Source organism: Chanodichthys erythropterus, chromosome 11, assembly GCF_024489055.1.
Source record: "Chanodichthys erythropterus isolate Z2021 chromosome 11, ASM2448905v1, whole genome shotgun sequence".
Taxonomy (NCBI): Eukaryota; Metazoa; Chordata; class Actinopteri; order Cypriniformes; family Xenocyprididae; genus Chanodichthys; species Chanodichthys erythropterus.
The window spans coordinates 3998831-4026593 of NC_090231.1; the positions used below are offsets into that span (position 1 = coordinate 3998831).

Consider the following 27763-nt stretch of genomic DNA (forward strand, 5'->3'; position numbering starts at 1 on the left):
TTAAACCAACTGTAAATTACTCAAATATTATTCTCTATGAAGCACACTGTCTCCTCACAACTTCAATCCCAGCTGAGCCAGAGAGTCTTTCCTTCAGATGCTGTGGTTGGTGTTTTTCTGCTGAGTCACGGCGAATAGACGAAGCGTACTTGACGTAGGGAGGATAGAGGAGGGCGTCTCTGATTGGCTCTCCGCTTCGACACGTGAGGCGGTAACTTTCATATGTCTCGACTGGGCATCTGGAAGGAGTTACTCGCGCTGTTGTTCACTCTGAGAAGTGTTTCAGAGTATCACTGCAACTTCACAATGTCTTTCGTAAAAGTGGAGGAGAAAAGTGACTTTTCATATCACAACTTGCCTTACGGAGTTTTTTCCACGCCGGATAATGTGAGTGCACGGTTTATTCAGTCCTGAGAATGACATTATACATGATTGAATAGAATTATGTAATGCAAGTGTGCTTAACTTTATAAAACGAACTGATGTTTCCTGGAATATTATTACTTCCACTGCAGTCCTGTGTGGACACAGCTGGGTTCAAGGGTCAAAGAGCAAAAACGCAGTAAATCCTCTCTGTCAACAAAAGACACGTCCTGATTTCACAAATCAGTTCAATATATTTTGTTGATCCTGAAACAACATTCACTGCCCATAAATTATCCCTAAAATGGTTGTAAACTTGACATAAACTGTAAACTTTTCCCTCAGATCTGTTTGATTGATTCCAATGTTGTATTTGGTGAAATCAGGTTTTTGGTGCTGAAATCCAAAGACATTGAAATTTTGATGCAAAAATGTTCTAGTCAAGATCCTTTTTAACTTATATAACATATTTGGGTATAACAGCCCAGGCACAGAATCGGTGTTGCCATCGGAGACCAAATTTTGGACCTTAGTGTCATCAAGCATCTCTTCAGTGGACCGGCTCTTGGACCCCATAAGGATGTATTCGAGCAGGTGAGCTTCATCACTTCAGCTCTGTATGAAATATTATGTGTGTATATTCTGCATGCTTACACTGTTCTTCCTCTTCATCACAGCCCACCCTCAATGCGTTTATGGCTCTGGGTTATGACGCTTGGAGAGAAGCGAGAAAGTGCCTCCAGATGCTTCTGGCTGCAGAAGAGTCCACGCTGCGTGATGATGTCAGCTTAAGGAGCCGGTAAAATCCCTCCCACATTATGGAGTCCATTCATTAGTGTGCTTTATACTTCATTATTATTGAGTTATTAAGTATGCACTGTATATGGCCTATAATAATAACAAAAAAAACAGTACACAACATGCAACATTAAACATTTTACATTGCATGAATTTGATTACTTTATTATTTGATATTATTTTTTTGTTTTATATTATTAATTTAATTTAGTTAATTAACAAAAGATGTTTTTATTAATGTATTATTTTATATACTATTTATCATTATTATTATTATTATTATTATTATTATTATTATTTATTTTATATTAATTTAATATTGTTATTTAAATCAGGAATTTTTATTAATTTATTATTTTATATGTTATTATTATTCTATTTATTTAATATTAAATTATTTAAATCTGGAGTTTTATGAAAGTATTATATATATATATATATATATATATATATATATATATATATATATATATATATATATATATATATATATATATATAATTTATTTTTATATTATTTATTTGTTTGTTTTATATTTTTAATTTAATATTAAGTTATTTAAATTTGGATTTATTAATGTATTATTTTATATACTATTTATTAATATTATTATTATTTATTTTTATATTATTAATTTAATATTAAGTTATTTAAATCAGGAGTTTTTATTAATGTACTATTTTATATATAATTTATTATTATTATTGTTATTTATTTTTATGATTGATTTAATATTAAGTTATCAGGAGTTTTTATCAAAGTATTATATATATATATATATATATATATATTATTATTATTATTATTATGTTATTTATTTAAAAAGTTATTTAAATCAGGAATTTACTTTTAGAAGAGAAGCTGAAGAAAAGTTCATTATGGCAATATATATATATATATATATATATATATATATATATATATATATATATATATATATATGTATATATATGTGTGTGTGTGTGTGTGTGTGTGCGTGTGGGTGTGTGTGTGTGATCTCCAGGGCGTTTGTTCATCATAATTTATTATTATTATTATTATTATGTTATTTATTTAAAAAGTTATTTAAATCAGGAATTTACTTTTAGAAGAGAAGCTGAAGAAAAGTTAATTATGGCAATATATATATATATATATATATATATATATATATATATGTGTGTGTGTGTGTGTGTGTGTGTGTGTGTGTGTGTGTGTGTGTGTGTGTGTGTGATCTCCAGGGCGTTTGTTCATCAGAGTTCTGCAGTGATGCATCTCCCAGCTGAGATAGGTGAGTGTGATGACCAGTCTTATACTGAAACTCCATATTTCTATATCATAGAACAACATTTCATCTATTACTCATGTTTAATTTTAACTCTGCTCCTCAATTTAAATTCAAAGTCAAAAAGAAATTGCAATTATATTACTTCAATTATCATATACATTATATTTCAGAATAAAACAAAATATTAATCTAGAATAAATGTAGTATGGGACTTAATTTTATCCATAAATAATTGATGGATAATGACATACCAGAATTACGTTTTTTTGAAGAAGAAGAATGTGCACTCATGAATAATACATAATCAACACTTTCATGTTGATTTTGACCACTGTATGAATTGGATAGTTTAGGATGTCATTCATGGTTATGTTCCATAATGACCACTAGAGTGCGCTGTTCACTAACTATAGCTGTCAGAGCCAATCAGAAACATTAAAACCCTTTCTCGTGCCATAGAAGACAACAGCCTGTGTGTGTGTGTTAATTTTGTGTTATTTTGGTATATGTTTCTTATGTGTGTTTATTAATCATATTGATTTTCCTCAAACATTCTGTTTGGGGTTTGTTCTAAAACTCTAACCCTGTGTATTTATGTAACATATACAGCTTTAATTTATATCTGTAAAATATGTATTTTGTTATAAGATTAAAGTTTTAAAACAGTGATTTCAGGCCAGTTCACACCAAGGATGTTAACTAATTAAAAAAAAACACTCTAAATTTAAAATAACCACAACAGTCCACAGCACAGCTATAATTCAATTCAGTTCAATTCAATTCAATTCACATTTATTTGTATAGCGCTTTTCACAATACATATTGTTTCAAAGCAGCTTTACAGAGAATGCATGTCAAAATTACAATATTAGAAGAATGCAGTTAGCAAATAACATAATAATTTGTGCAATTAATTTACAAACACTGTTAGCATTTAACTTTAAGGTAGAAGCAATGAGCTCCTGGAAAAATGAATTACATCAACAATAATTAGGATATATAGAAATTTGGGAATGTGCATGTTGCATCTTCTGAGGTCCTCGCAGGAGTTGGCGCCGTCTCTTCACAGGTGTTGGTCATCTGAGGTCTCTTAAGAGGCTGGATCCAAACTGAAGCTGATGTCCTCTCTAGTAAAACAGAAAAGCAAATAGAGAATAATTAGCGTAGCTGCTGTTCATAACTTTAAGCAAAGATACGTGCAATTGATCTGACATGAAATGCATTATGTGAATGCTTGGTTAAAGAGATGCGTCTTTAATCTAGATTTAAACTGGGTGAGCGAGTCTGAGCCCCGAACATTATCAGGAAGGCTATTCCAGAGTTTCGGAGCCAAATGTGATAACACTCTCCCTCCTTTAGTGGTCTTAACTATCCTAGGTCAAGTCAAGTTACCTTTATTTATATAGCGCTTTTTACAATGCAGATTGTATCAAAGCGGCTTTTCATTGATAACTGGTACATAATTTTTGCTGCACAGCAGCTCTTCAAGAATAGTGTCAATGCAGGCAGATCAAAGCACTGTTGAATAAATGTCAAGAATACTGTTGAATATCAAATGTCAAGTCAAATGTCAAGTGTCCCCAAATAAGCAAGCCAAAGGCGACAGTGGCAAGGAACCCAAACTCCATCAGGTGACATCAGGTGGCAAACAAGTGGCAAATAGGTGTTAAAATGGAGAAAAAAAAAACCTTGGGAGAAACCAGGCTTAGTCGGGGGGCCAGTTCTCCTCTGGCCAACAGTGCTTTGTTACGAATCAGGTTGCTATCATAAATCTGATAGGATCGCAACATTCAAAGTATTTATTTCAGTTCCATCCAGTTGAGGATCGTATTCATCACGCCGGTATGGGCGGTCTGTTGAGGAACTGTGCTACTGGCTGTCGTGTTGATGATGTCTTCACAATGGATGATCTAGTCGACTCGATCTCTGCTGATACTTCAGGGCTGCGTTGTGGTCGTGTCAAGGTGCAGGTCCTTGGTCTCAGCTGGATACGGCCCGGATCCGGTTGACTATGGTAAACCTCGGGATAAACAGAAAGACTAATATTAGCGTAGATGCCATTCTTCTTCTGATTTAACGAGTACATCTGGTGTTATAGGAAGTGTTCCCGGTTCCGGCTGACCTAATTTGTGCAGCCTAATAATCCTTTAACGGATTTGAAAATATAAATTGATAATGTGTTATGTGTATGCCAGGTTAAAGAGATGTGTTTTTAGTCCAGATTTAAACTGACAGAGTGTGTCTGCGTCCCAAACAATGCTAGGAAGATTGTTCCAGAGTTTAGGTGCCAAATAGGAGAAGGATCTACCGCCTGCAGTTGATTTTGATATTCTAGGTATTATCAGCTGTCCTGAATTCTGAGATCGCAATAAACGTGAAGGATTATAATGATTTAAGAGCTCGCTCAGGTACTGGGGAGCTAAACCATTTAGTGCTTTGTAAGTAATTAGCAAGATTTTAAAATCTATACGATGTTTAACAGGAAGCCAATGCAGTGATGACAGAACTGGGCTAATATGGTCATACTTCCTAGTTCTAGTAAGAACTCTAGCTGCTGCATTTTGTACGAGCTGTAGTTTATTTATCAGGCGGGAGGAACAACAACACAGTAGAGCGTTACAGTAGTCTAGCCTTGAGGTCATGAACGCATGAACTAACTTCTGCATTTGTCATTGAGAACATATGTCGTAGTTTAGATATATTTTTAAGATGGAAGAATGTGGGTTTGCAGATGCTAGTAACATGGCCTTCAAATGAAAGATTGGTATCAAAGAGCACACACAGGTTCCTAGCTGACGACGAAGACTTAACAGAGCAGCCATCAAGTGTTAGACAGTATTCTAGATTATTGCGTGAAGAAGTTTTTGGTCCAAAAATTAGAATCTCTGTTTTTTCTGAATTTAGTAGTAGGAAATTACTAGTCATCCAGTTTTTTATATCAGCTATGCATTCTGTTAATTTTGTGAATTGGTAAGTTTCATCAGGGCATGAAGAAATATAGAGCTGAGTATCATCAGCGTAACAATGAAAACTAACGCCATGCTTCCTAATGATATCTCCCAAGGGTAGCATGTACAGAGTGAAAAGCAACGGTCCTAGTACTGAGCCTTGCGGTACTCCATATTTAACTTGTGATTGATATGACATTTCTTCGTTTACTACTACAAACTGATAACGGTCAGATAAGTATGATTTGAACCATGCCAAAGCAATTCCACTAATGCCAATATAGTTTTCAAGTCTTTTTAAAAGAATATTGTGATCAATAGTGTCAAATGCAGCACTGTAATCATCTGGTTTTAGCCAGGTTTCTGTCAAACACAGCACATCTAGATTATTGTCTGTGATAATATCGTTTACAATAAGTGCTTTTGAAGAAAGTGATCTAATATTTAACAATCCAAGCTTTAACAAGCCAATCATTTGTTTATCATTATTATCTCTATTTTTTATTTGTTGAACATCAATTACATTTTTACCATTGAATGGGTTTGGAAGTTTTTTGTTTTTACTAATTCTGGGTACAGACACAGTCTCTATGTGATAATATCTAGGTGTAAGAGTTTCTATGTGTTGGGATTTATCTGACTTCTGTAACGTGAGGCAGCTAGCAGACGGTCAGTTTAGCCAGTCTGTCTGCTTCCTGTCCTGGGCCCCAGTTTGTCATGTTTCAGCTCTAAGACTATGTGCCATATTACTAGAGAGAAGAGCAGCACCATCCCGGGACGGATGAATACCATCTCTTTTCAACAGATCAGGTCTGCCCCAAAAACTTTTCCAATTGTCTATGAAACCTATATTATTCTGCGGACACCACTTAGACAACAAGCCATTGAGTGATGATAATCTGCTAACTATCTCATCACTCCGACGAACAGGAAGGGGACCAGAGCAAATTACTTCTCCTGACATTGTATTTGCGAGTTCACACACCTCTTTAATGTTAATTTTATTGATCTCCTATTGGCGAAGTCAAACATCATTTGTGCCAATGTGAATAATAATTTTAGAGTATTTACGATTAGCATTAGCCAGCACTTTTAAATTTGCTTTGATGTCAGGTGCTCTGGCTCCCGGCAAACATGTGACTATGGTGGCTGGTGTCTCTATTTTCACGTTCCGTGTAATAGAATCGCCAATAACTAGGGCACTTTCAAAAGGATTCTCAGTGGGTGCGTCACTGAGTGGGGAGAACCTGTTTGATGTTCTTATTGGAACGGAAGAGTGGTGTTTTCCGCGGCTAGGCTGCCTCACCGTTACCCAAGTGCCCTGCTGCGCGGGCTCTGCAGCCAGAACCGAACAATGTACAGAGTTCACTAAGCTAGTCGCATCCAAAACAGTATCTGAAGCCCCTGCATTCTTACTATCCTCGATTAAAGTTTGGATGCGTGTCTCTAATTCTGAGATTCTCTCTGTCGCTGACAGAGAGAGCTATACTGAACATGTGACAGATGGAACAGGAAACAATTCTGGGAGAGGATGACATGACTCACCGTGTTTGTAGACTGACCCAATCCGAGTTACCACAGCTGTTTGATGAACGCGTTGAAAAGGAGCGCGCGTGAGACTGATGACAAGTTAACAAGCTAGCGAGATTCAAACGCGTTGTAATAGCAATTTAGATTCAAAGATTACAAGCTAGCGATGTCAGATTAATGTGGTAGGCAATAATAATAATATAAGCAACAATGAATAAAAGTAAGAGATTCAATAAAAGAGAAAACAAAGCTATATGGAGACGCAAACCAGCAGCAGCACAGCAATCATATTAGCAGGTGTATTCAATTCACACAGACTATGAACCTCATCCATGGCACTGCAACATCCACGCAAGAACAGAGTATATGCTTGTAAAGCCTTTCCATCTTCTGACTTAATTGTTGGCCACGAAAAAACCTTATTCAAATAGGCAGATGCAATCATATACTCATTTCCAAAGTGTTCATGCAGTAAAGTCTTTGCCTTTGCATATCCTGAGCCATCAGTCACATATTGACAGCTCCTAACAAATTGTTGTGGTTGCCCCCTAGTGTACTGCTCCAAAAAGTGCAGGCTATCTTCAACATTGTCAGTCTTTTCCTCGATTACTTGTTCAAAAGACCGCATGAAAGAATGGTCCCTGCTGTAGAGGGTCGCCATCAAATATTTGGATATCTCTCCTAGGCAGTGATGCAAGACATTGCTGATGCACCAGCATTGATGTTAACTCATTTTGTTTTTCCATTACAGACAACATGTGGTTCTGGTCATTGTTATTGTTCGTGGAAAGGGGTGCATGGCTCATCTACGAAGAGACACTGGAGGTGCAGTAGTATTTGGAACTGTGCGCTGTCTCATGAGCTCCGAGGGCCTCTGCTGGAGATCAGTAGCATTGTCTGCCCTTTTCTGTTTTGGCCTTCCAAAGTGTAAATCAGAATTTTCAGTCGCTGGTTTTCCCTTTTCATCCTTTTGTGGAACAAAAGTCTCTGCATCAACATTAAGAGTTTCCACTGTTTTTCCTTTTTTCTTAAAATATGACTCCATGCCATCAGATCGATGAGAAACAGCACTCCGCTCACCAGATCCAGAGGTCCTTAAAACCTTCACTTTTGCCACTGATGCAGCTATATCGACCTTAAGTTGAAGTTGTTCTTTTTGTTGTCTTAAATTCTCTTGCTGCTCCTCAAGAGAATGTTTATCCTTTAGCAAACTTTGACGGGGAAACAGAGCAACCATTTCAGCATCTGCTTTGAGACGAGCAGATGAAGTAGTGGAGACGTTTGATTTTGAACATTGTTTTCTACTGTTTAGGTTTGATATACTGTCACATGGTAATATGTAATCCTGATCATCATGTTGAGAAGATGGTTGCTGTTGTCCCCTTTCTACAGCCTCATGAATTTCACTTTCTTCTCTTGACAGAACTTCCTGGTGACACTTAACGTCATGAGTTCGCTCTGAACGAGGCTTGTTGATTTCTGAAATCCATATTTTAACATCATTAATAAACCCTTGATTGTATTCGGTGATGTTTGCAAACCATGCATTTTGTCTTTCTTGTTCATCAGATGGGATCAAAGGCATCAGAGATTTGTACAATGCAGTGGCATTTTCAGACAATCGCAACAAAACATCAAGCTGTGCTTTAACTTGTGAAACCTTTTGATCATCTCTCATGAGCTCTTTGAGAGATAATATCTGGCTCTTTAATTTGTTTACTTCTCCTTTACGCTGTTTCTGAACTGACTCAATCTTGCTTGCCAGGGCCTTTGCAGTCAGAGTGATTTTTCTTTTCTCCATTTTAGATGAAGTTGAACCAGCATTTGATCATCTCATTTTGTGCATACAGGCAGATGCCAATAACCACCACAGTACAAACAACGTAAAGCCAACAACCAATAGCCACAGCAATCACATGCAGGCACGATATAATCAACCAGTGCGCTGATACAACGTAAAGCCAACAACTTCAATAGCCCGCTCTAACACAACAAAACTTGGGTAAAGTTGGTTTTATATTCGCACATTCGGACTTCTGATAAATTCAGACTTTCCAATAAATGTGCAATAAATTAATGTTTGCGAATTTTAAGCAGCGACATGATATTGACAACCAACGATTGTCAACTTACAACATTTTTCACAGTCGATCAAAATAGGCAAGTATTGTTTTAATGGCATATTTACTTGTGAATGTCCACTGAATGTCCAATGTAGTGTGATTAACAAGTCTATTGAATACGGATGTGCGAATGTGCGAATATAAAACCAACTTTACCCAAGTTTCTGACTTAAGTAAAGTTGGCCACATATTCACAGATTCGAATTTCCCGGATCAATAATCGGTGAGCCAAATTACACAAATAACACCTCTTTTCAATCGGAGTAATGTAGACAAGCAGCTACAGCCTAATTTACCTCAAAACACACTGTATTGTAGGGCTGGGCGAAATGGCAAAAAAATAAAATCTCGATTTTTCAGAACGATTGATCGATTTCTTTTTTTTTCTTTTTTTTTTAACTGTTTAACTAGTCACCTTAAAAACTTAACTACAATATGATTTAAGTAACATTCTCTTTATTAACAATCTGGTTAAAAAAAGTTCAGTTCCAAGAGCACCACACATGAAGTGATAAACATGGTGTAAATGTAAAACAATTTGTTAAATATAAATATGTCTGAAATATGAAGACAAATGTTGTACAAACTTTTCTTAAACACATCCTACTCAGAAATAAAATATAAATATTTTTAAAATATAAAATAAGAAAATGAAAAATGTTTCTTAGCCAAAAATAGCAATAGATAACACCAGTAATAGGCTATTATTAACAGCACATGCTTAGTAAAAACAGAAAACAGCAGCAGCTTTCAGCCTGTCACCATCATGCAAACATGAAATATCAAACAGGTTTACTGGGTTTTGCATTCTATTGCGCTATTTGTCCTTGTTTTTATGTTTGGCGGACATGTTTAGGTGTTGCACTTGTCTCGTGTCTTTTGCAGTGTCTCGACCATGAAACGGCATTCTAAAAACACGGCGGTCAAGTAAAAAAAAAGAAGAAAAAGCTCAACTCGCGTTTAATAACTTTGACTTTTTTTTCCCCTCGTTCCACTGACTGTGTCACATTTTTATAACGCAATAACGGATTTCTGAATGAACAGCCGCTTAAAGGATTAGTTCACTTTTAAATAAACTTTTCCTGATGATTTACTCACCCCCATGGCATCCAAGATGTCCATGTCTTTCTTTCTTCGTCAAAAAGAAATTAAAGTTTTTGATGAAAACATTCCAGGATTATTCTCCATATAGTGGACTTCAATGGGCACCAAACAGTTGAAGGTCAAAATTAGTTTCACTGCAGCTTCAAATTGTTCTACACGATCCCAGATGAGAAACAAGGGTCTTATCTAGAGAAACCATCGCTCATTTTCTGAAAAAAAATTGACAATTATATAAGTTTTAACCTTAAATGCTCATCTTGAACTAGCTCTTTTATTCTTCTCCTCTATTTGAATTCCAGCAGTGTAGACACTGCTAAGCGTATTACTGCCCTCCACATGTCAAAGTTTGAACTAATTGTTATATACTATTGAACTAGTATATTGCATATAAAAATTAGTTCAAACTTTGGCCTGTGGAGGGCAGTAATACACTTAGTAGTGTCTACACTGCCAGAATTCTAATAGAGGAGAAGAAGAAGGGTACTACAGAAATGCGGGTATGGTCACATATTCAAAATTTCAGTGCCGACTTGGTACCGAAGTACCGGTACTTTTGACAACACTACCCCCAACTGTCAGATGAAATTTATGCCTCTGGTTGGTGGGCTGACTGTTTTGCCTCAGTATGAGAAAAAGTTTCATGATTTTGTACAAGCCCACAAATTTAGTTAATTAATATCTTTAGTTTACAGGAAGAAGCACAGTTGAGATTATTTCAAAGATACATAACTGCTCTTATGAAGCTCTTCCTGAGACCTTCTCTGAGGATCTTCGTCAGCTGGTAACAGACACACTTCAGATAGATCCAGTGAACCGTCCGTCTGTCAGTGAGATCTTGATGAGGCCCTTTATCATTAATCATCTTTATGAAAAGGTAAGTTCCATTATTAAAATGTGTTATTTTTTTATACGTTTTACTGTAGCCTCCTGAAGTCATAAAATAATTTTTCAGACACTGGAATTGACGTTAATGAAATTAAACAAAACATTGAACCGTCAAACACAAAATTTTTATTTAATTAAACTTGATTATTTTTTCAGAGCACACAAACTACTAAAGAGCTTCATGAGAGACTAAAGGTACTGGAAGAGCTGGCAGATGATTTGAAGACGGTCCACTACAACACAACCGTAGGCAGTCTTGCAGGAGGTGTTGTAGGATTGGCTGGAGGAATCACATCTATAGTTGGACTTATTCTCTCTCCGTTCACTCTCGGAGCATCTCTAGTAAGAGGAGTGGGAATCAGTACAGCAGTAGCTGGTGGAGTAGCATCTGGTGTGAGCAACATAACAAAGATGGTTAACCAGGTTGGGGCTCGACTTGGACGAGGTCTGGGAGGAATTTCAGAGCTTGTCTGTTCAACTCAAGTTGGAAGTGTTGGGAGAATTGCAGCTCAGACTGCGAGAGTTGTTCGTGTGGCTGAAGCAGCTACAGGGGTTTTATCTGCACTATTTGTAGCTGTTGACATCTTCTTTGTTGCCCTCGACGCCAAAGAAATTCACAACCTCCACAAAGATTATGCTTCAATGGAGAGTCATTGAGAATCAGAAAAAACAGAAACCAATACAAAACAAAAAGTCCAAAAACAACCAAACCCCAGAGTCAACTGAATGTGAAGCACAGCACAGCAACACAAAAAATCATCCGTCTACAAACAAAAAAGAGCAAGATCTGCAGTCTGAGATCATGAAATTGGTGAAAAAAATGAGGGAGACTAAAGAGGAGCTAAAAAAGATTCTTGATGAATTAAAAGACGAACTGCAAAATCTAGAACCGGAGATACAAAAACAAATAATGAACAAAGTTTATAATCCTCAGTATGTTTGTTCTGTCAAGAGAAATGGAGTGTTCTCTTCCAAACAATTTGATAAAGATTTTAAAAGATATAATAAAAAGCAGAAAATTACTGAACTTGGAGAATCTCTGGGTCTATGAAGTTTTCATAGATGAGACATACAAAAACATATGCTGTGGGCTTGAGTGAAGTGTATACCACATCCTGTAAAGATGACAAATGTTGCATTATGTGTGTAGGTGAGCATGGGTTCTGGGGGATAGAGACATTGTTGTGTGTAACTGATAAGAATGAAGACAGTTAGGAAATAAATGTCTAGCAAGGTAGACATCTGATAAAAATGTATAATAAAGAAATGTGTGTATTGCTTAAGCCATTGCTGCGAATACAAATGCATAGACGCAAGTAAAAAAAGGTGATAGACAAGTAACCTAGCAATTGACGCAAGTAGAAACCACATGTCGTAAATGAAGAGATAAAGTGCGTCAAAAGAGAATATAAATATTGGGGTCTTTTTAGCTCTCTGAAGGGAGGTGTAGTTGGAGTAGTAGTATTAGTTGTGTAATTTTGCAGAAGAAAGAAAGAGCATACAAGCAAGCAGAAAGCGGAAGCCAACGCCAGACCACAACCCTCAGAAGATCAAAGAAGACATCTGATTTTCTTAGAGAAAATATATACTGAATAGAGAAGAGGGTAAGCTTTAAAATGTAATTATTTATCTGGCCCATGGAACTTCCAGCTTAGCTGGCATTGAGTGGTTTATTTAGCTTTTGCCTTTGCAAGAAATAATAAAATGAGAATGAGGACTGCCCTCAAACTCTGATAGTATTGTCTCAGTCTGTTTATTGTTGTAGAGTGAGAATCCATTTGGGGTATCAGAGGTTGACTGTCTGAAAAAAGATAGATTTTTATAAAGATATCCCGACGGACTTTACAAAGTCAGTCAAGGTTGCCAACCAGTCGCAACAGAGTGGGCCGTGGGAGTGCATTAGCAGGCATAGCTGTCCTCTGAGGGCGAAGGGCCAGCTGTGGTGCACTGAACGGGAGGCTAACCCACCCCACCCAGGTAGGCTTGGTTGATATCTGAACCGTAGGCCTAGGATACGGTAGTGAGCAGAAGTAGACCCTGAGATAATATAATCTAAAAAGAAAATATTATACGCCTACCTGACTCCTCCTGAATCTATAAAGGTAAACCTTTTACAGGAGTTGAGTAATATGAATAGAGGAAGTGGCTCGTGACCAAGATAGTGTTGCGTGGTCGCGGCAGAAACCACCCAGGGGGTGACGTGGCACAGTTCATCATAGACATGTATTGATTATAGCAGCACCATAAGTTAGGTTAAGTTAGGTAAATATTTTTCTTGATAAAGTAATTTCTAGTTTAGTTATCATTCAGAGAAAACTTATCAAGAAGAAAATAAATAAGCATTTAGCTCTTAGTGATTTTAATTATGTTGGGAATATATTGGGGCTTTTTTCTATTTAGAATATTAAGTTTTTGTTTCTTGATGTTTTGAGAACTATATACTGTAAAAAAGGAACATGTACAAAAATTTCTTCTTTCTGTATATGCCAGTCTTTGTGTGTCAATAAATGTCATTTTTCATCTACAGTGTAATTGCAATTAGGGATGTCAATATTCTGGAAGATATAAATGTATTTGTCATTAAAAATGAATGATCAAATAAATAATTAATGAGAAGAATTTAGACTGTGTTTGGAATGAAGCTGTTTAAAAAACAATTCATTTACTACCGTTAATAATAATAATAATAATAATATCAAATACAAACATGACTCTTTCTCCATACAAACATTACTTTTTGGGGAAGGTCCTAAGATGGCGGAGTGAGAGGTGTGAACTCATGAACAAATACACAAATGTGTTCTGGAAATAAGCCTAAAAAACACAACCCGCGATCTATAAGTAGCCTAACTTCATGGAAAAACAAGTAATAAGCGATAGCAAGTAATAAACAAGTAATAATAATAAGCGGACAACTGTGGTAGAGACAAGAGACCTCAGTCTGTTACTCAGTCCATTTTGAAGTTCTAATTCCAGAATTTAGAGGAACACCCAGCAGAGGGCCGCACATCAACTTCACCTGATGGTTTCGGTTTCAGTCTGTTTGGTGCAGAAGATAACGGGACAAAGGGAGGAGGAGCAAATAAGTTCAAGTAAACTTGTTTTAACTTCATTTTGCGTAGATTTTTTCATTGTTTGTCTTTTATTTGTGTTACACAAATGGTTTAAAACTAAATTGGATGTATTAGTTCTGTGCAAGTTAAGTGTAATTAAGTTGTTATAGCTGTAAAGCTCAGTTCCAGCTTCAGTTTCATTGCAAAACAGAAAAAAAGACTGTTTTTTAATTAGACGTTGTACTAAACAAGTTCTTAATATTGTTATATTTGTCCAATATGCCACACTTGATTCTTAAGAAGGTATTATCACCTTGATGTCTGGATCTAACTTGTGGCGCAGATAGAAAATCTCGTCAGATGGTCTCTAATGTGGTCTCTAAATTAATATTTTTGGTTGCAAAAGCGTCCATTTTAGGCATGGTTTGGAAAATATAGCTAAATGTAATAGTTACTAATATTATTTATGATCATAATCTTTGGTAATGCTGGTGATGGAAATCAACCAGAAGAACCTTCTTGCTCTAACATTTGACTTAATCAGTTTATTGATGTTATTACAAGCAATATTTTTAAGTTATATCATGGAAAATATTTAGTTAAACACTTGTACAAGTTATTATATGATTATTCATACAATGAATGTTAACAGAATATGTTCTCTCTTTGAGGCCAATGAAAATATAAAGCACTCAAAACAAATTTCAAATACTGATCCTGATGAAATGTTTAATTTTTCAGGAAACTTGAATCTTGAATTGAAAAGAAGCATTGAAGAACTGAAGTCAGAATTTGACAGAAATTATCAAACTCTCATTGGTCGAATAAAGAAGCTGAATGACATCACTGATGAAGTTGAATCTGTGCACAAGAACTCTACAGTGGGCAGTTTGGTAGGATCATCCATTGGAGCAGCTGGAGGAATCGCAGCTCTAGCAGGAGTGTGTTTGGCCCCGTTCACATTAGGAGCTTCTTTGGCTCTCACTGGTGTTGGTGCTGCTGCTGGAGTAGCTGGAGGAGTAACAAGTGCAACATCTAACATCACTAATGTGATCAAGCAGAAAAACCTGCGTAAGACTATTGAGAAGATCATCAGTGATTTCCTGAACACAGTCAAGCCAATGATTGAGCTTCTGAGTGAAATTTGTATCATCACAGAGGACATTGAATTGATGGAGAAGACATTAAATGAGCACATAATCCAGAGAGCAGCAAGAGGTGCTGCAGACGCATTAAAGATTGTAAAAGTAGCTAATGTGGCTGAAATTGGAAAAATGTGTGCAGAAGCTGCCAAAGAAATCTGTGTGTCTGTAAAAGCTGTAAAAGCTATGCGTGGATCTGCACAGTCTGCCAAAGCTGTGCGTGCAACTGCAGAGACTGCCAAATCTATCCGTTCGTCAGCAGCGCTCGCTGATGTGCTCTCGGCTCTGTTTCTTGCTCTTGATGTTTACTGTATTGTTCAAGATTCAGCAGAGCTCTCTGAAATGAATCAATCAGCAGACAAGAGAAAAGAAGAAGAAATCAAATCAGAAACGCTGAAATTTATTCTTCAGATGAGAGAAACAGCTGCTCAGTTTAAGAAGATTGTGGATAAAATTAAACATGCCATAGACACATTTATTTAACAAAATGCTGCAAATCAGCACTTCTTCTCAGGTATGGCAAAGACACTGAGAACATGATCAAACATGTTAATAAAGATGACATCATTGATAATTTTTTAACATTATTTGATCAGTCTTATTGTTGTTGTGTTTCTGATTATTTTTCGTGTGGAGTTTTGATTGGGAAAAAAATCTAAATAAAATTATTATTATCATTATTATTATTATTTGTTTATTTTTTTCCTGTTTATTGGTCCATTATTTTTGTTTATTTTATATTATTGTTTCATTGAAGTTAACAGTTAATTTGGGTTTTTATTTTATTTTGTCTGACCTTGAAGTCTATTGCATTCAATATGTTTATATATTAATAATATTAATGATAGAAAAGAATAAAAAAAAAAAAAAACAGATTCAACCCTGTTAATGTTTGATACACCTTGACTCTTGAAATACAGTATCTGATATTGTTCTTCATGTTCATATTCTTAAACCTATTATTTTGTAGGATTATTCACTGCTCATTGATCTGTCTATCCCTACTGTTTTCCGTTTTAGTTGTATTTGTAATTATGTACTTTATATTGTATTATTTAGACCAATGCATCTGTTTGCCACAGTGAGGCTCTGTGACTAGAGACTCTTATTATGAAAAGGACTTTAATTTGGACACTGCATTATGAACACACACTTCTCACTGTAACATCATAAACACATGATCTATTTTGCACCAGTTAACACAGATATGTTTGTGCCACTGATTGTGTGTTGTGTAGTGTTATTCCTGTCCTCATCATGCCAATTCTTCCTCAGTTTAACGTTTAATGAGTCATACATTTCACTATGCTGATTTATGTATTGTGTAAACAAGTAAAACAATCATGTTGAATGTTTATTGTTTCTATATAACCTCTTACATATGATCAATAGTCATACTTATGTATAGGAACATTTTACCAAAACCTGCTCACAGTAAATGCCACCGTTTTGAAGATCTCATTCCCGCCAACAGAAGGAACAGTTCATTGTTCTCATGTGTGAGGGGAGATTGGTGATCTGTTTAATTCTTGGTTGAACATTGTTAATCATTACTAATTAATTGAGTTGTTTTGTTTCAAATGTTTATGTATTTTGTATTATTATTAACAGTTTATCTCTTTGTTACTGTTAAATCACATTTTTTTATTTTTATTTACTATCTTTGTTACCTTTAATTTCTTAATGGTTTAGTCCAATAGGAGGCCAAAATTGGCCTTTCCCTTTCAAGGGAACTCGCGCTGCGTAAATCGCTATGGGAACGCCTCTGCGTGATGTCGTCGTGAAGCACGTATGCAATCTGTCCAATCAGGAGACGGAACATCATAGGCGGGTGACGTCACTGACCAGGAACCATAAAGCCAGCCCGAAAACACTGTCATTCAGCTTCTGTGTCTTCAGCAAGCGCTCCGTGTGATCTGTCTGTCTTATTTACTGTTGTCTGTCTCTATTACGAGTGATTTATCATGGCGAGTGAGCAACATTACAGGAAGTGCGTGCACCCTTGTCCGAGTTTCATCCCGGACGGGGACTCGCATGAAATGTGTGTTGTTTGCATGGGAGTGCAGCATGCCCAGGCAGCTCTCGAGGGGGCTGCTTGTGTGCATTGTGATCAGTTCCCGCTGAGAACGCTGCGCTCCCGCCGAGCTCTCTTCGAGGAGAGTGGCTCGGTTCGCGTTCCCCAGGGCTCAGGTCCCGCTTCTGCCGAGGCAGGGCGGCGCCTTATGTCCTGGGGTTCGCAGATGGATGTATCAGAGGGGTTAGAGACGGGCCATGCCTTATCTCTGCCTTCACCTGGTACATCTGGTAGTGTATCCATCCGGAGGCCGGAAGCACGCTTTGCGGTTTCTTCCGCTCCGGGGGATACGGTCACGTTAATGGCGTCTAGTTCTGAGGAATTGGATGTTGTTAGTGTGGCCACGGGAGAGACTGAGGATTCGCCACTTCAGTCTCCCGTGAGCGAGGAGCTCATGGAGGTGCTTTCTCGTGCTGTGGCTAAGCTGAACATCGACTGGCCGGCCAAGAAGCAAGAGCAGACGGTGAGAAGCAAGCTAGATGAACGCTTCTTGCCATCCAGGTCTGCTCAACCTCCACGTCGGGCATTACCATTTTTTCCCGACCTCCACACTGAGGTGTCGAGGTCGTGGAAGAAACCGGTGTCTACCTGTGTCTACACACCTCAAACCTCCATCTACAGCAATGTGGCAGGGATGAGGAGGCACGGGTATGGGGCGATGCCAAGAGCAGAAGAGACGCTTGCGAGCCATCTCTCTCCTCACGCGGCGTCGTCCCTTAAAGCCCCGACGTTGCCCACTAAGCCGCTCAAGACTACTTCAGCACTAGTGGGCAAAGCGTACTCGGCTGCAGGTCAGGCGGCGGCGTGCTTGCACACGATGTCCATCATGCAAGCATACCAAGCTGACCTGTTTAAGGATTTGGGGGAAAGTGATGAAGTGGGGGTGGATCTCATCCATGAGTTGCGTCTGACAGCCGATCTCGCTCTCCGTGCCACCAAGGAAACGGCCAAGTCTGTTGGTCGTTCGATGGCAGCTGTGGTGGCTACGGAGCAGCACTTGTGGCTTAATCTCACTGAGATTAAGGACAAGGATAAGTCATTTCTCTTGGATGCCCCACTTAATCCTTCCAACCTGTTTGGTGATGCTATTTCTACCGTCACCAACAGGTTCCTAGAGGCCAAGAAACAGTCTGCAGCCTTGCAGCAGTTTCTCTCTCGACGGGCCCAAATCCCCTCTGCTGCCGGGCGAGAGCAGCAGAGGCCGAGTGCGAGCTCCTCGCAACAACACAGACAACACCAGAAGCAGAGTGTTGCTACCCGTACTCCCCCTCCGAGGAGTTGTGAGGCGGGGCATCACTCGCAGGCGAAGTCCTCGAAGGGCAAGACGGATCTGAGGGCCGTCATTGCTGCTAAGAGGGCTTCGTCTATGAAATCCTGACACCATAAGGGCGGTCAGGATTCTGAGGGTGGTCCCCTCCGGAGACAAGCAGTGTTCACCTCATTACACGGTGCCTGTGAGTCTTCGGTGCCCTCAGGAGGGCGCTCTGCCAACCCCGCCGCAATGCCGGGGCGCAGTAGTTCCCTGCGTGTCACCCGAGGGTGGCGCGCTTCCTCTGCAGTCACGCCAGTTGTTCCCTGCCGGTCCGCCGCTTCAGGGCACTGTGCTGGCTGCTCATGTTACACCAGAGGCCAGTCTTGAGAGACTTGTACCCTTAGTAGATTTTTTGTCAGAGTGGAAAAATCTGTCAAAAGTATCTCAGTGGGTCCTGCGAACTATAGAAAAGGGGTATGCGATTCAGTTCAGAACACGCCCACCCCGATTCAACGGGGTTCTATCCACAGTGGTAGATCCCGAGCAGGCTCTGGTACTGGCACAAGACACTCTTGCGAAAGGAGGCTATAGAGAGGGTCCCTCCTCCCAGCAGGGAGTCAGGCTTTTACAGCCGTTACTTCATTGTGCCAAAGAAAGACGGAGGATTACATCCGATTTTAGATCTACGACAATTAAATCGAACAGTAGCAAGGCTCAAGTTCAAAATGCTGACAATAAAGCATGTCGTGTCACAAATCAGATCCAAGGATTGGTTTGTGACGATAGATCTAAAAGACGCGTATTTCCATGTGTCAATCCTTCCACATCACAGAGAATTCCTGAGGTTTGCTTTCGGGGGCGAAGCATACCAATATCGGGTTCTCCCCTTCGGCCTAGCCTTGTCACCCCGAACTTTTACCAAGTGTGTAGATGCGGCGCTGACGCCCTTGCGCATGCAGGGCATCCGCATTCTCAACTACATAGACGATTGGTTGATTCTCGCTCAATCAGAGCAGATGGCGATTCTACATCGAGATGTTGTTCTCGCTCATATGGAGAAGTTGGGGTTGAGACTAAACGCAAAGAAGAGTGTTCTTTCTCCTGCTCAGAGAACCACTTATCTAGGCGTGGTATGGGATTCGGTGATTATGAAAGCCCGTTTATCTCCGGCTCGAATAACATCGATCCTCTCGGACATAAGGCAAGGCCAGTCACTCACTGTAAAACAGTTCCAGAGACTGTTAGGTCTGATGGCAGCAGTGTCCAATGTTATACCTTGTGGCCTGCTGTACATGAGACCACTGCAGTGGTGGCTCAAAACCAAGGGGTTCTCACCGAGGGGGAATCCGTTTCGTATGATCAGAGTCACGCGGCGATGCTTACGTGCTCTAGACATATGGAAGCAACCTTGGTTTCTATCCCAGGGACCTGTGTTGGGGGCTCTCAGTCGTCGCGTCACGCTTACGACAGATGCATCCCTCATGGGCTGGGGGGCGATCATGAGTGGTCGCTCGACACGGGGTCTGTGGCAGGAACATCATCTCACATGGCACATAAACTGTCTAGAAATGATGGCGGTATTTCTAGCTTTGAGATACTTCCTCCCAGACCTCAGAGACGAACATGTGTTAGTCAGAACAGACAACACATCAGTAGTCTCGTATATAAATCACCAGGGGGGTCTGAGATCACGCCCGCTTTACAAGCTGGCGAATCAGATTCTTCTGTGGTCCCAAGGGAAACTGCTATCCCTCAGAGCAGTTTACATTCCGAGGTACTTGAATGTGGGAGCAGACATCCTGTCGAGGCAGGGGCCGAGGCCCGGGGAATGGAGACTTCATCCGGATGTGGTGAAGCTCCTTTGGGAGAACTACGGCGAAGCCCAAGTGGATCTGTTTGCGTCTCGAGGGACGACTCACTGTCCACTGTGGTTCTCCATGACAAACCCAGCACCTCTTGGGCTGGATGCTATGGTACAGCCGTGGCCGAGGCTACCGCTGTATGCATTTCCCCCGATCGCTCTGCTCCCGGGAGTTCTGGAGAGAGTTCGCCGGGACGGGGTCCGCTTATTACTGGTAGCCCCGTACTGGCCGGCCCGAGTTTGGTTCTCGGACCTGGTTTCTCTCCTGGACGGGTCTCCGATGGAGATTCCGGTCAGGAAGGACCTTCTCTCTCAGGCGGGCGGTCTAATACTGCATCCCCGCCCGGAGTTATGGAAGTTGTGGGCGTGGCCTCTGAGGGGGCACGTCTCATAGATTCCGGTCTCTCAACTGAGGTTGTTGAGACCATACTCTAATCCAGAGCTCCATCCACGAGGAAACTGTATGCTCTGAAGTGGAGATTATTCACTTCATGGTGTGAAAATCATCAGTGGGATCCAGTTAACTGCCCGGTTAGCGCGGTGCTGGACTTCCTACAGGATAGATTTTCTGCAGGGTTATCCCCCTCCACACTAAAGGTGTACGTGGCGGCCTTAGCTGCTTACCACGCACGTTCAGTGGAGTCTCTTTGGGGAGACACCCGCATATAACCCGATTCCTTCGTGGCACTTTGAGGATGAGACCTGCAGTACGCACGAGAGTTCCGACATGGGATTTGGCCATTGTATTACAGGGCCTGTCTATGGCCCCCTTCGAGCCCATCGAAGAGGTGGCAGAAAATTTTTTAACACTTAAGACAGTGTTTCTCATCACCATTTCGTCTCTCAAGAGAATTGGGGACATTCAAGCCCTGTCGGTTGCTCCATCGTGCTTAGAATTTGCGCCTGGCAATGTAAAGGCATTTCTTCATCCCAGACCGGGATATATCCCTAAGGTTCTTACTAATACTGTGAGACCTATAATGCCGCAGGCCTTCTGTCCTCCTCCATTTACGTCATCGGACCAGGAAAAGCTTAATCTGCTATGTCCAGTATGGGCATTGGATGCTTATGTACACAGAGCTGCCAATTGGAGAAAGAACGAACAGCTGTTCGTATGTTTCGGTGCACCAAGAAAAGGTTTACCAGCATCTAAGCAGAGAATGAGCAAGTGGGTGGTCGAGGCTATCTCACTTGCTTATGAGGCGGTTGGACAGCCTTCACCATTGGCTGTCCAGGCACACTCTACGAGGAGTATGGCTGCCTCCAAGGCTTTTATTTCAGGGGTTTCCCTTTCTGACATTTGTGATGCGGCAGGCTGGTCCTCACCGCACACTTTTGTAAAGTTCTATGAACTAGACCTCGGCTCCGCTCCAGGGGCACAAGTGCTACTGTGAATGTGCGCCTCGGCTTCACACGATCGGTCACTTGTTACTATGGCGACGTTGGTATGGCGTTCCCATAGCGATTTACGCAGCGCGAGTTCCCTTGAAAGGGAACGTCTCGGTTATGTATATAACCTTAGTTCCCTGATAGGGAATGAGACGCTGCGTAACCTTGCCATACTCCCTGCATGCCCGAGAGCGACTTGCTTCAGACTTTGAGAAGCTGAATGACAGTGTTTTCGGGCTGGCTTTATGGTTCCTGGTCAGTGACGTCACCCGCCTATGACGTTCCGTCTCCTGATTGGACAGATTGCATACGTGCTTCACGACGACATCACGCAGAGGCGTTCCCATAGCGATTTACGCAGCATCTCGTTCCCTATCAGGGAACTAAGGTTATATACATAACCGAGACGTTTTAAGATGGTCTCTCAGAGTTGTTTGAGAGCTCATAGAGTGAGCTAGAGGATAATTGTATAGAGAAATTGCTGTTTTGAATCATTTTATTGGTATAACTGGAAGCTTGTTTGCATATAACTTTTGAACAGTTTATTTTATTGTTGTTTGTTTTGTCTTTTTTGGATCTTCACTGTAAATACCATTTGCACTCCATTGGAAAACCTTTATTTTTGCACTTCTTGGAATAAACATTGACCTTTTGACTTCATCATCACATCACTTCATTTTTACGCCTCCATCTGCCGGTACATTCAGTGTTAGTGGCTTTATAGAAAGCATGTTTAAATGTGGCGTTGTGATTCCTCTGTTTGCATGTTGTGGGCAGAAAAGGTCTTGTGGCTTATTTTTCGAGCCCGATCACACGAAAATGCGTATGAATAGTACGAGTTTGTAATCTCGTAGAATATATACGCCAAAATGAGTTTTGGCGTGCTTATGGTACGCAGTTTTTCGCGTGCATATGATACGCACTTTATGGCGCGAAAAACCGCGTACCATAAGCACGCCAAAACTCATTTTGGCGTATATATTCTACGAGATTACAAACTCGTACTATTGATACGCATTCTCATGTGATCGTGTTGTATTTTTCCTGTTGCTTTCCCCTGAGATGTGTGTGCGTGAAGTGGCGATCGAGCGCAGGTAGCGTAAAATTATAGTAGTCTGAGTCTCGCTTGGGAGGTGCAGCCTAAGAGCACTAGGTGCTGTTTGCTGCCTGTTTGCTGCCAGTTTGATACACCTGTTTTTATATACCTGTTTTATACCTGTTGGATCTACGCGTTTCATTGATTGACTTCATATATCCGCTCCATATTGCTGTTTCACTGATACAACTGGCTGTGGATGTCGTGGTTCTGCACCACTGATTTGAACAATGTTTTAAAGATTATTCTGCCCAATTATCTGTACGACAAGTTTGAATAAACGCTTTCGTCCTCCGTGCAAGTATATTAAATTAACATGCTTGGTATTTTTCTCCAGTGAAGCAGCTTGGACTACTGTGAAATATTAATTGTGATTTATCTATTGTTGTATTTATTTTGTTTGCATTAGTAATTTTTGCTATGTATTTATCTACATTATTTGAGGAGCTGTGATATTGAGGTTTAACAGAAGGAAAGTGAATATTTGTCTTTTTTTTTTTGGTTTGATTTTGTCTTTGTTTTATCACTGACTTTAATGATGCACTGATTGCTGTGTAGTTTGTCCCTTCTGTTAAAGTGGACTATTACGGGTTTCATAGTAATTGTGGGTGAATAACTGGTAAACTGTTAAGAGATTTTAAGATTTTAAGAACATTTTAGAGTCAGTTATTTTTGTGGAATAAATGTATACTGTTGTTAGATCAAAATCTCAATAATAGGTAGAATATTTGTAATTCCAGTCATCAGTTTAGAAACAGGCGCCTCAACCCCTGTGATGTGTGGCAGCAGCGCGAGGCATCGGGAGAATGACCAAGCAGACACAGATCAAGTGTGGTACAAAGCATTCTCAGATTTATTCAGGAAGAAGGGTCATATTTATAGACATAGGTCAAACAACAATCTCCAGGATGGCTTGAGCATCCAATCATACGACTTAAGAATCAAACCTTACCATGTATGGCATTTCAAGAAATATAATAACAAATAAGAAATGTATGTGCGTAAATGTGTGTGTGTCTTCAACTTCTGGTTGTGTGTGAGAGTGTCGGCGTGTTCAAGGACTACTACTTCTTGTTTTGTCTAGGTAGGTACATGAGCTGCACAATGGAAAAATCCCAAGACACAGAGAAAGTCAAAAAGTGAAGCCCATAAGAAATTATTTAACAACTGTATTTTTGGAAAGTCACGTCTCTGTCTTTGATTCCATCCGAACCAGCAGGGTCCTTCATCTTGTTGTACTTCCTTTTGGCTGATCCCTTTTTGAAGGTAATTTATTCTTTTCCTGGGTAGAGAGAGAACCTAGGTGGCGTAGTCGGGGTTTCTTCTACTTTTAGCCAAAGGTTACATGTATTGGAATAACATTTTTATCAAATGCATCATAAAATCATCCTGTAGGAGTTTTAAACTGCATTTGAACAGAATTCAGGTTTATTTTTGTGCCATTATTGAACTTGTGCATATGAAAAAGTCTTGTTGAGTCTGAGCTAAAGGTCAGAAAGCGTCACTGGACTGATAACTATTAGGTCAAAGAGTTAAAATACACCCTGTTTTGTGCTGTTTTGTATTGAAAGTTGATACAAACGTGTGATGTGTCTTTATACAGTCACCCGTGTGAGGTTGAGAAGAACTGACCTCAGAAATCCAAAAACACCAGTTGATTCAAACACATTGACACTTCAAGACATGATCAAGAAAAGTGACATTAGTGAAGAGAAAAATCCAGCATTCAATGAAATGACACTCGGATGTTTGAATTTACTTAAGTATCTAAAAGAGTCCAATTACTTTTGATGCCGTTGCATGTCGTACCTGAAAGATAATCAGAATAATTGAATCACAAAGAACAGAGACGATACCAAACTGTGCTCTGCAAAGGTAGCTTTTATTTGAAATGCTTCTGAAATTAGATCAGATTTAAACATGAATGTGGCATAGCAACTTTTTAAAATGTACAAAGAACAACAACATTTCAAGTCCCACATAGTTTTTCAGTCTCACGGTGATTAAAAACAAGTCATGTGGTTTCATAGCAATCATCTTCTCCCGTCCCTTTCTTTTGTCCATGATAGTGCACAGGCAGGCTGTTGACACAGGCAACAATTACAAGATAACTGCCTGTTCTACATCGATCGATGGTACAATTCCTGCCTGAGAACTTGCTGTAGGCAATATACACTTGGAAACGTGATGTACTTTCATAATAATTCCTCTTCCTGTGTGAGCCATTTATGCAGATTTCTTTAATATTTGTCTCCTGCTCTCCTGCTATGAAAGATGAAGGGGATTTAATGCCACAGAGATGATTGTTCTCTAGGTGGTTCACCCAATTATTTCTACTCCCAGTATCAAAGTTCAAAGGGAGAAGGTGTTTTCGTCTGAACTCCTCGTATTGGTCATTGTGATCCGCTCCATCGCTGAGAGCCAGAATGAAGAGGAGCGAGAGAAGAGCCTTTGATCTCATCCTGAAAACAAGAGAAAAGTTAGACATTTAGTATGAAAGCAAACACCATACATAGGACCAGAAGTGAGTCATGTTGGGGAAGTCTTCAACATTTTCCAGAATATTAACTTTTGACTATTTATATTATTTTAATGACTAATCGAGCAGTTGGTTGTAATGAAGCCTTGAATAATTAGGATCCTCCAGACCCAGATCAGACACTAAGGTTGAACTTACATTTGACTGTTCTTGTCTATGATTGTTATGAGTTTCAAGAACTATGATTATTTTAAATACTTTCAATTATTCACAGACTTTAAATACTCATTAGAGCAAGTGCGTAAGCATGTGTGTCAAACGAATAAAATGAGCATATTCATTTTGATCAAATTAATACTGTTTAACGTTAAATTTGAACTTTATCCATTAATCAGTCACATATAAATCTGATTGTAATTGATTAGATCAAGTCTCAAATGCTGCAGGTTCTTTTCTAACATGATGTTTCTTCATCATGTTTGCAGTCTTGATAACTTTAAATCAGCTGGTGATTTTCAGTGGTTGTATGAAGTCAGTTTTGCTCAATCATCATAACTATCTTTATTTCATCACTACACTCTAAAAAATGCTGGGTTGTTTCAACCCTAATTTGGGTCAAATATGGACAAACCCAACTGTTGGGTTAAAAAATGCATTTAAAAATTTAACCCAATGGTTGTGTTTGTCCATTTTTGACCCAAACTTGGGTTGAAACAACCCAGCATTTTTTAGAGTGTATGAATATTATTACACTTTACACGTGTTACTCCAAACAAGCTATAATTAAAAAAAATAAAAACTTCAACAGTGGACAATATAGTACATTAACAAAATAACTGAATGCGCATTAATATAATCATATTTTTTATAAATATTTTTTATGTGTTTCAGTCATTTGAACAGGATATTGATTTACCTGTGTGCCTTTTTTGAGCTTTAGTAAATGAAGAGTCTCGTTGAGTCTGAGCTGAAGTTCAGAAAGCATCAGCAGTGTCTGAGAAGCTCGCTGAACCTTCATATTTATTAGAGGCAGGTGTGAAAAAGAACCTTGTTTCTTGGAAATGCAGCGCAAATACTTTTTTTTATACTTTTTTTTTTTAAATACAAGTGTTGCTGCATTTATTAATAATGTAGGTTTAAAGGTAGCTGTGCACATAACATTAAACAAGATGAGCTCTTCACACCTAGTCCATATAGTTAACACTCGATGAGTGTGTTTAACAGGGTCAAAGTGCACGAGTACCAAAATAAACACCTAACTAGAAGTTTTTTTATTGCATGTGCAGTTTTTGGTAAACGGGAAGTTTATGAAGATTTGCATGCGCAGGGTAAGATTTTTAAAGGTGTAAATCGATTTGCAGCATTTTACTTTTTTTTTTTTAAGTGCAATTAATGTATTGTTAAACTGCAGCTTCATGCTAACACAAAACAAATATGATCTGTATTCTTCTGACTTCCATTTTTGATAATGAATGAATTCATGAATTTAAACGTAAATGAAACATTTCTCAATTTCCTGAAAATTCAGATTCAGTTCATTTGAAATTTAAAAAAAAAAAAAAAACAACCTTGGTCAAAAAATGCTGTTATTAAATAACTTTTAAGTTGATGTTGTTTTAAAGGTTGTTTTAAGTCATATTTGTGCTCTTTAACCTTTTACCTTTCTTTTTAGTGATTTATTTCAAACATTGTATTCCTTTTTCTTTGTGTCATTAGCCATGTTCAGTGTACTGTGTAGTTTTGAATATGCTTTGAAATGAAAAGTGAACGAATGAATGTAAACGTGAGAAACAGTCATATGAGTTGTGTTGTATGTGTTTCTGTGTTAAAATAATTATTTGTATAAAGTCAGGACTTCCCAAGTCATGCTATTCATGAACCATCGACAAGACACTTAAACCTCGGGTCAAGTCACTTTAAATGATTTTAATGATTTTTGTCTCTCAGGAAAGAGCTGCACCTTCACCCTGTTTACGTTTGAGGAGATGCAGGAGATCATAAAGAACATAAAGAAGTATGTGACAGTATATATAAAGTATGACATATCCATATAAATGCCGTTTGACACCTGTCAAACCATCTTCAGCTCTTCAGAAGGTGTTAGTGGTTTTATGTCCTGTGCGTTAGATGCAGATTGTGACTCAATGTCTATTTTTATGCTTTCATATATCCTCAGGCCACTGTGTCTCATGTTAGATGTGTTAAGAGTCCTAAAATGTTTTTATTCTCTGACAGATACCAGTATGCAACCATGGATCAGATCTCTGAGATGCTCCCTGCCATCCTGCAGTTCTTTAAGTGATTCACAACAATGATGTACTTGACAACATGATTCAATTACAGCTGATTATTTTCATCTGGTTTACTTTCTGCACAATTATCAGTGTTGGGGTCGGAGT

General features: G+C 39.0%; 1 protein-coding gene across 2 annotated transcripts; it reads left to right on the plus strand.

Annotated features, from left to right (window-relative positions):
* Nucleotides 1–217: 217 nt before the first annotated feature.
* On the plus strand, nucleotides 218–27763 carry LOC137030629 (fumarylacetoacetase-like). 2 transcript variants are annotated; one of them, XM_067401046.1, is made up of 8 exons: nucleotides 218–387; nucleotides 847–957; nucleotides 1041–1162; nucleotides 2382–2431; nucleotides 7658–7731; nucleotides 10819–11007; nucleotides 11175–14110; nucleotides 14813–16959. In XM_067401046.1, exons 1-7 carry the CDS (start codon nucleotides 223–225, stop codon nucleotides 11673–11675), a joined length of 1212 nt encoding a protein of 403 aa, XP_067257147.1. In that variant the 5' UTR covers nucleotides 218–222; the 3' UTR covers nucleotides 11676–14110; nucleotides 14813–16959. The 2 variants fall into 2 exon arrangements, with proteins under 2 accessions (XP_067257147.1, XP_067257148.1); XM_067401047.1 differs by lacking the exons at nucleotides 7658–7731; nucleotides 10819–11007; nucleotides 11175–14110; nucleotides 14813–16959 and adding exons at nucleotides 27312–27378; nucleotides 27600–27763.

Excerpts from the sequence above, each read along its gene's own strand:
- LOC137030629 (XM_067401046.1), top strand. The coding sequence starts at position 223 with ATGTCTCGACTGGGCATCTGGAAGGAGTTACTCGCGCTGTTGTTCACT. Across the intron at positions 958-1,040 it reads ATAAGGATGTATTCGAGCAG|CCCACCCTCAATGCGTTTAT; the intron begins GTGAGCTTCATC and ends TCTTCATCACAG. Across the intron at positions 7,732-10,818 it reads TCTACGAAGAGACACTGGAG|TTTACAGGAAGAAGCACAGT; the intron begins GTGCAGTAGTAT and ends TAATATCTTTAG.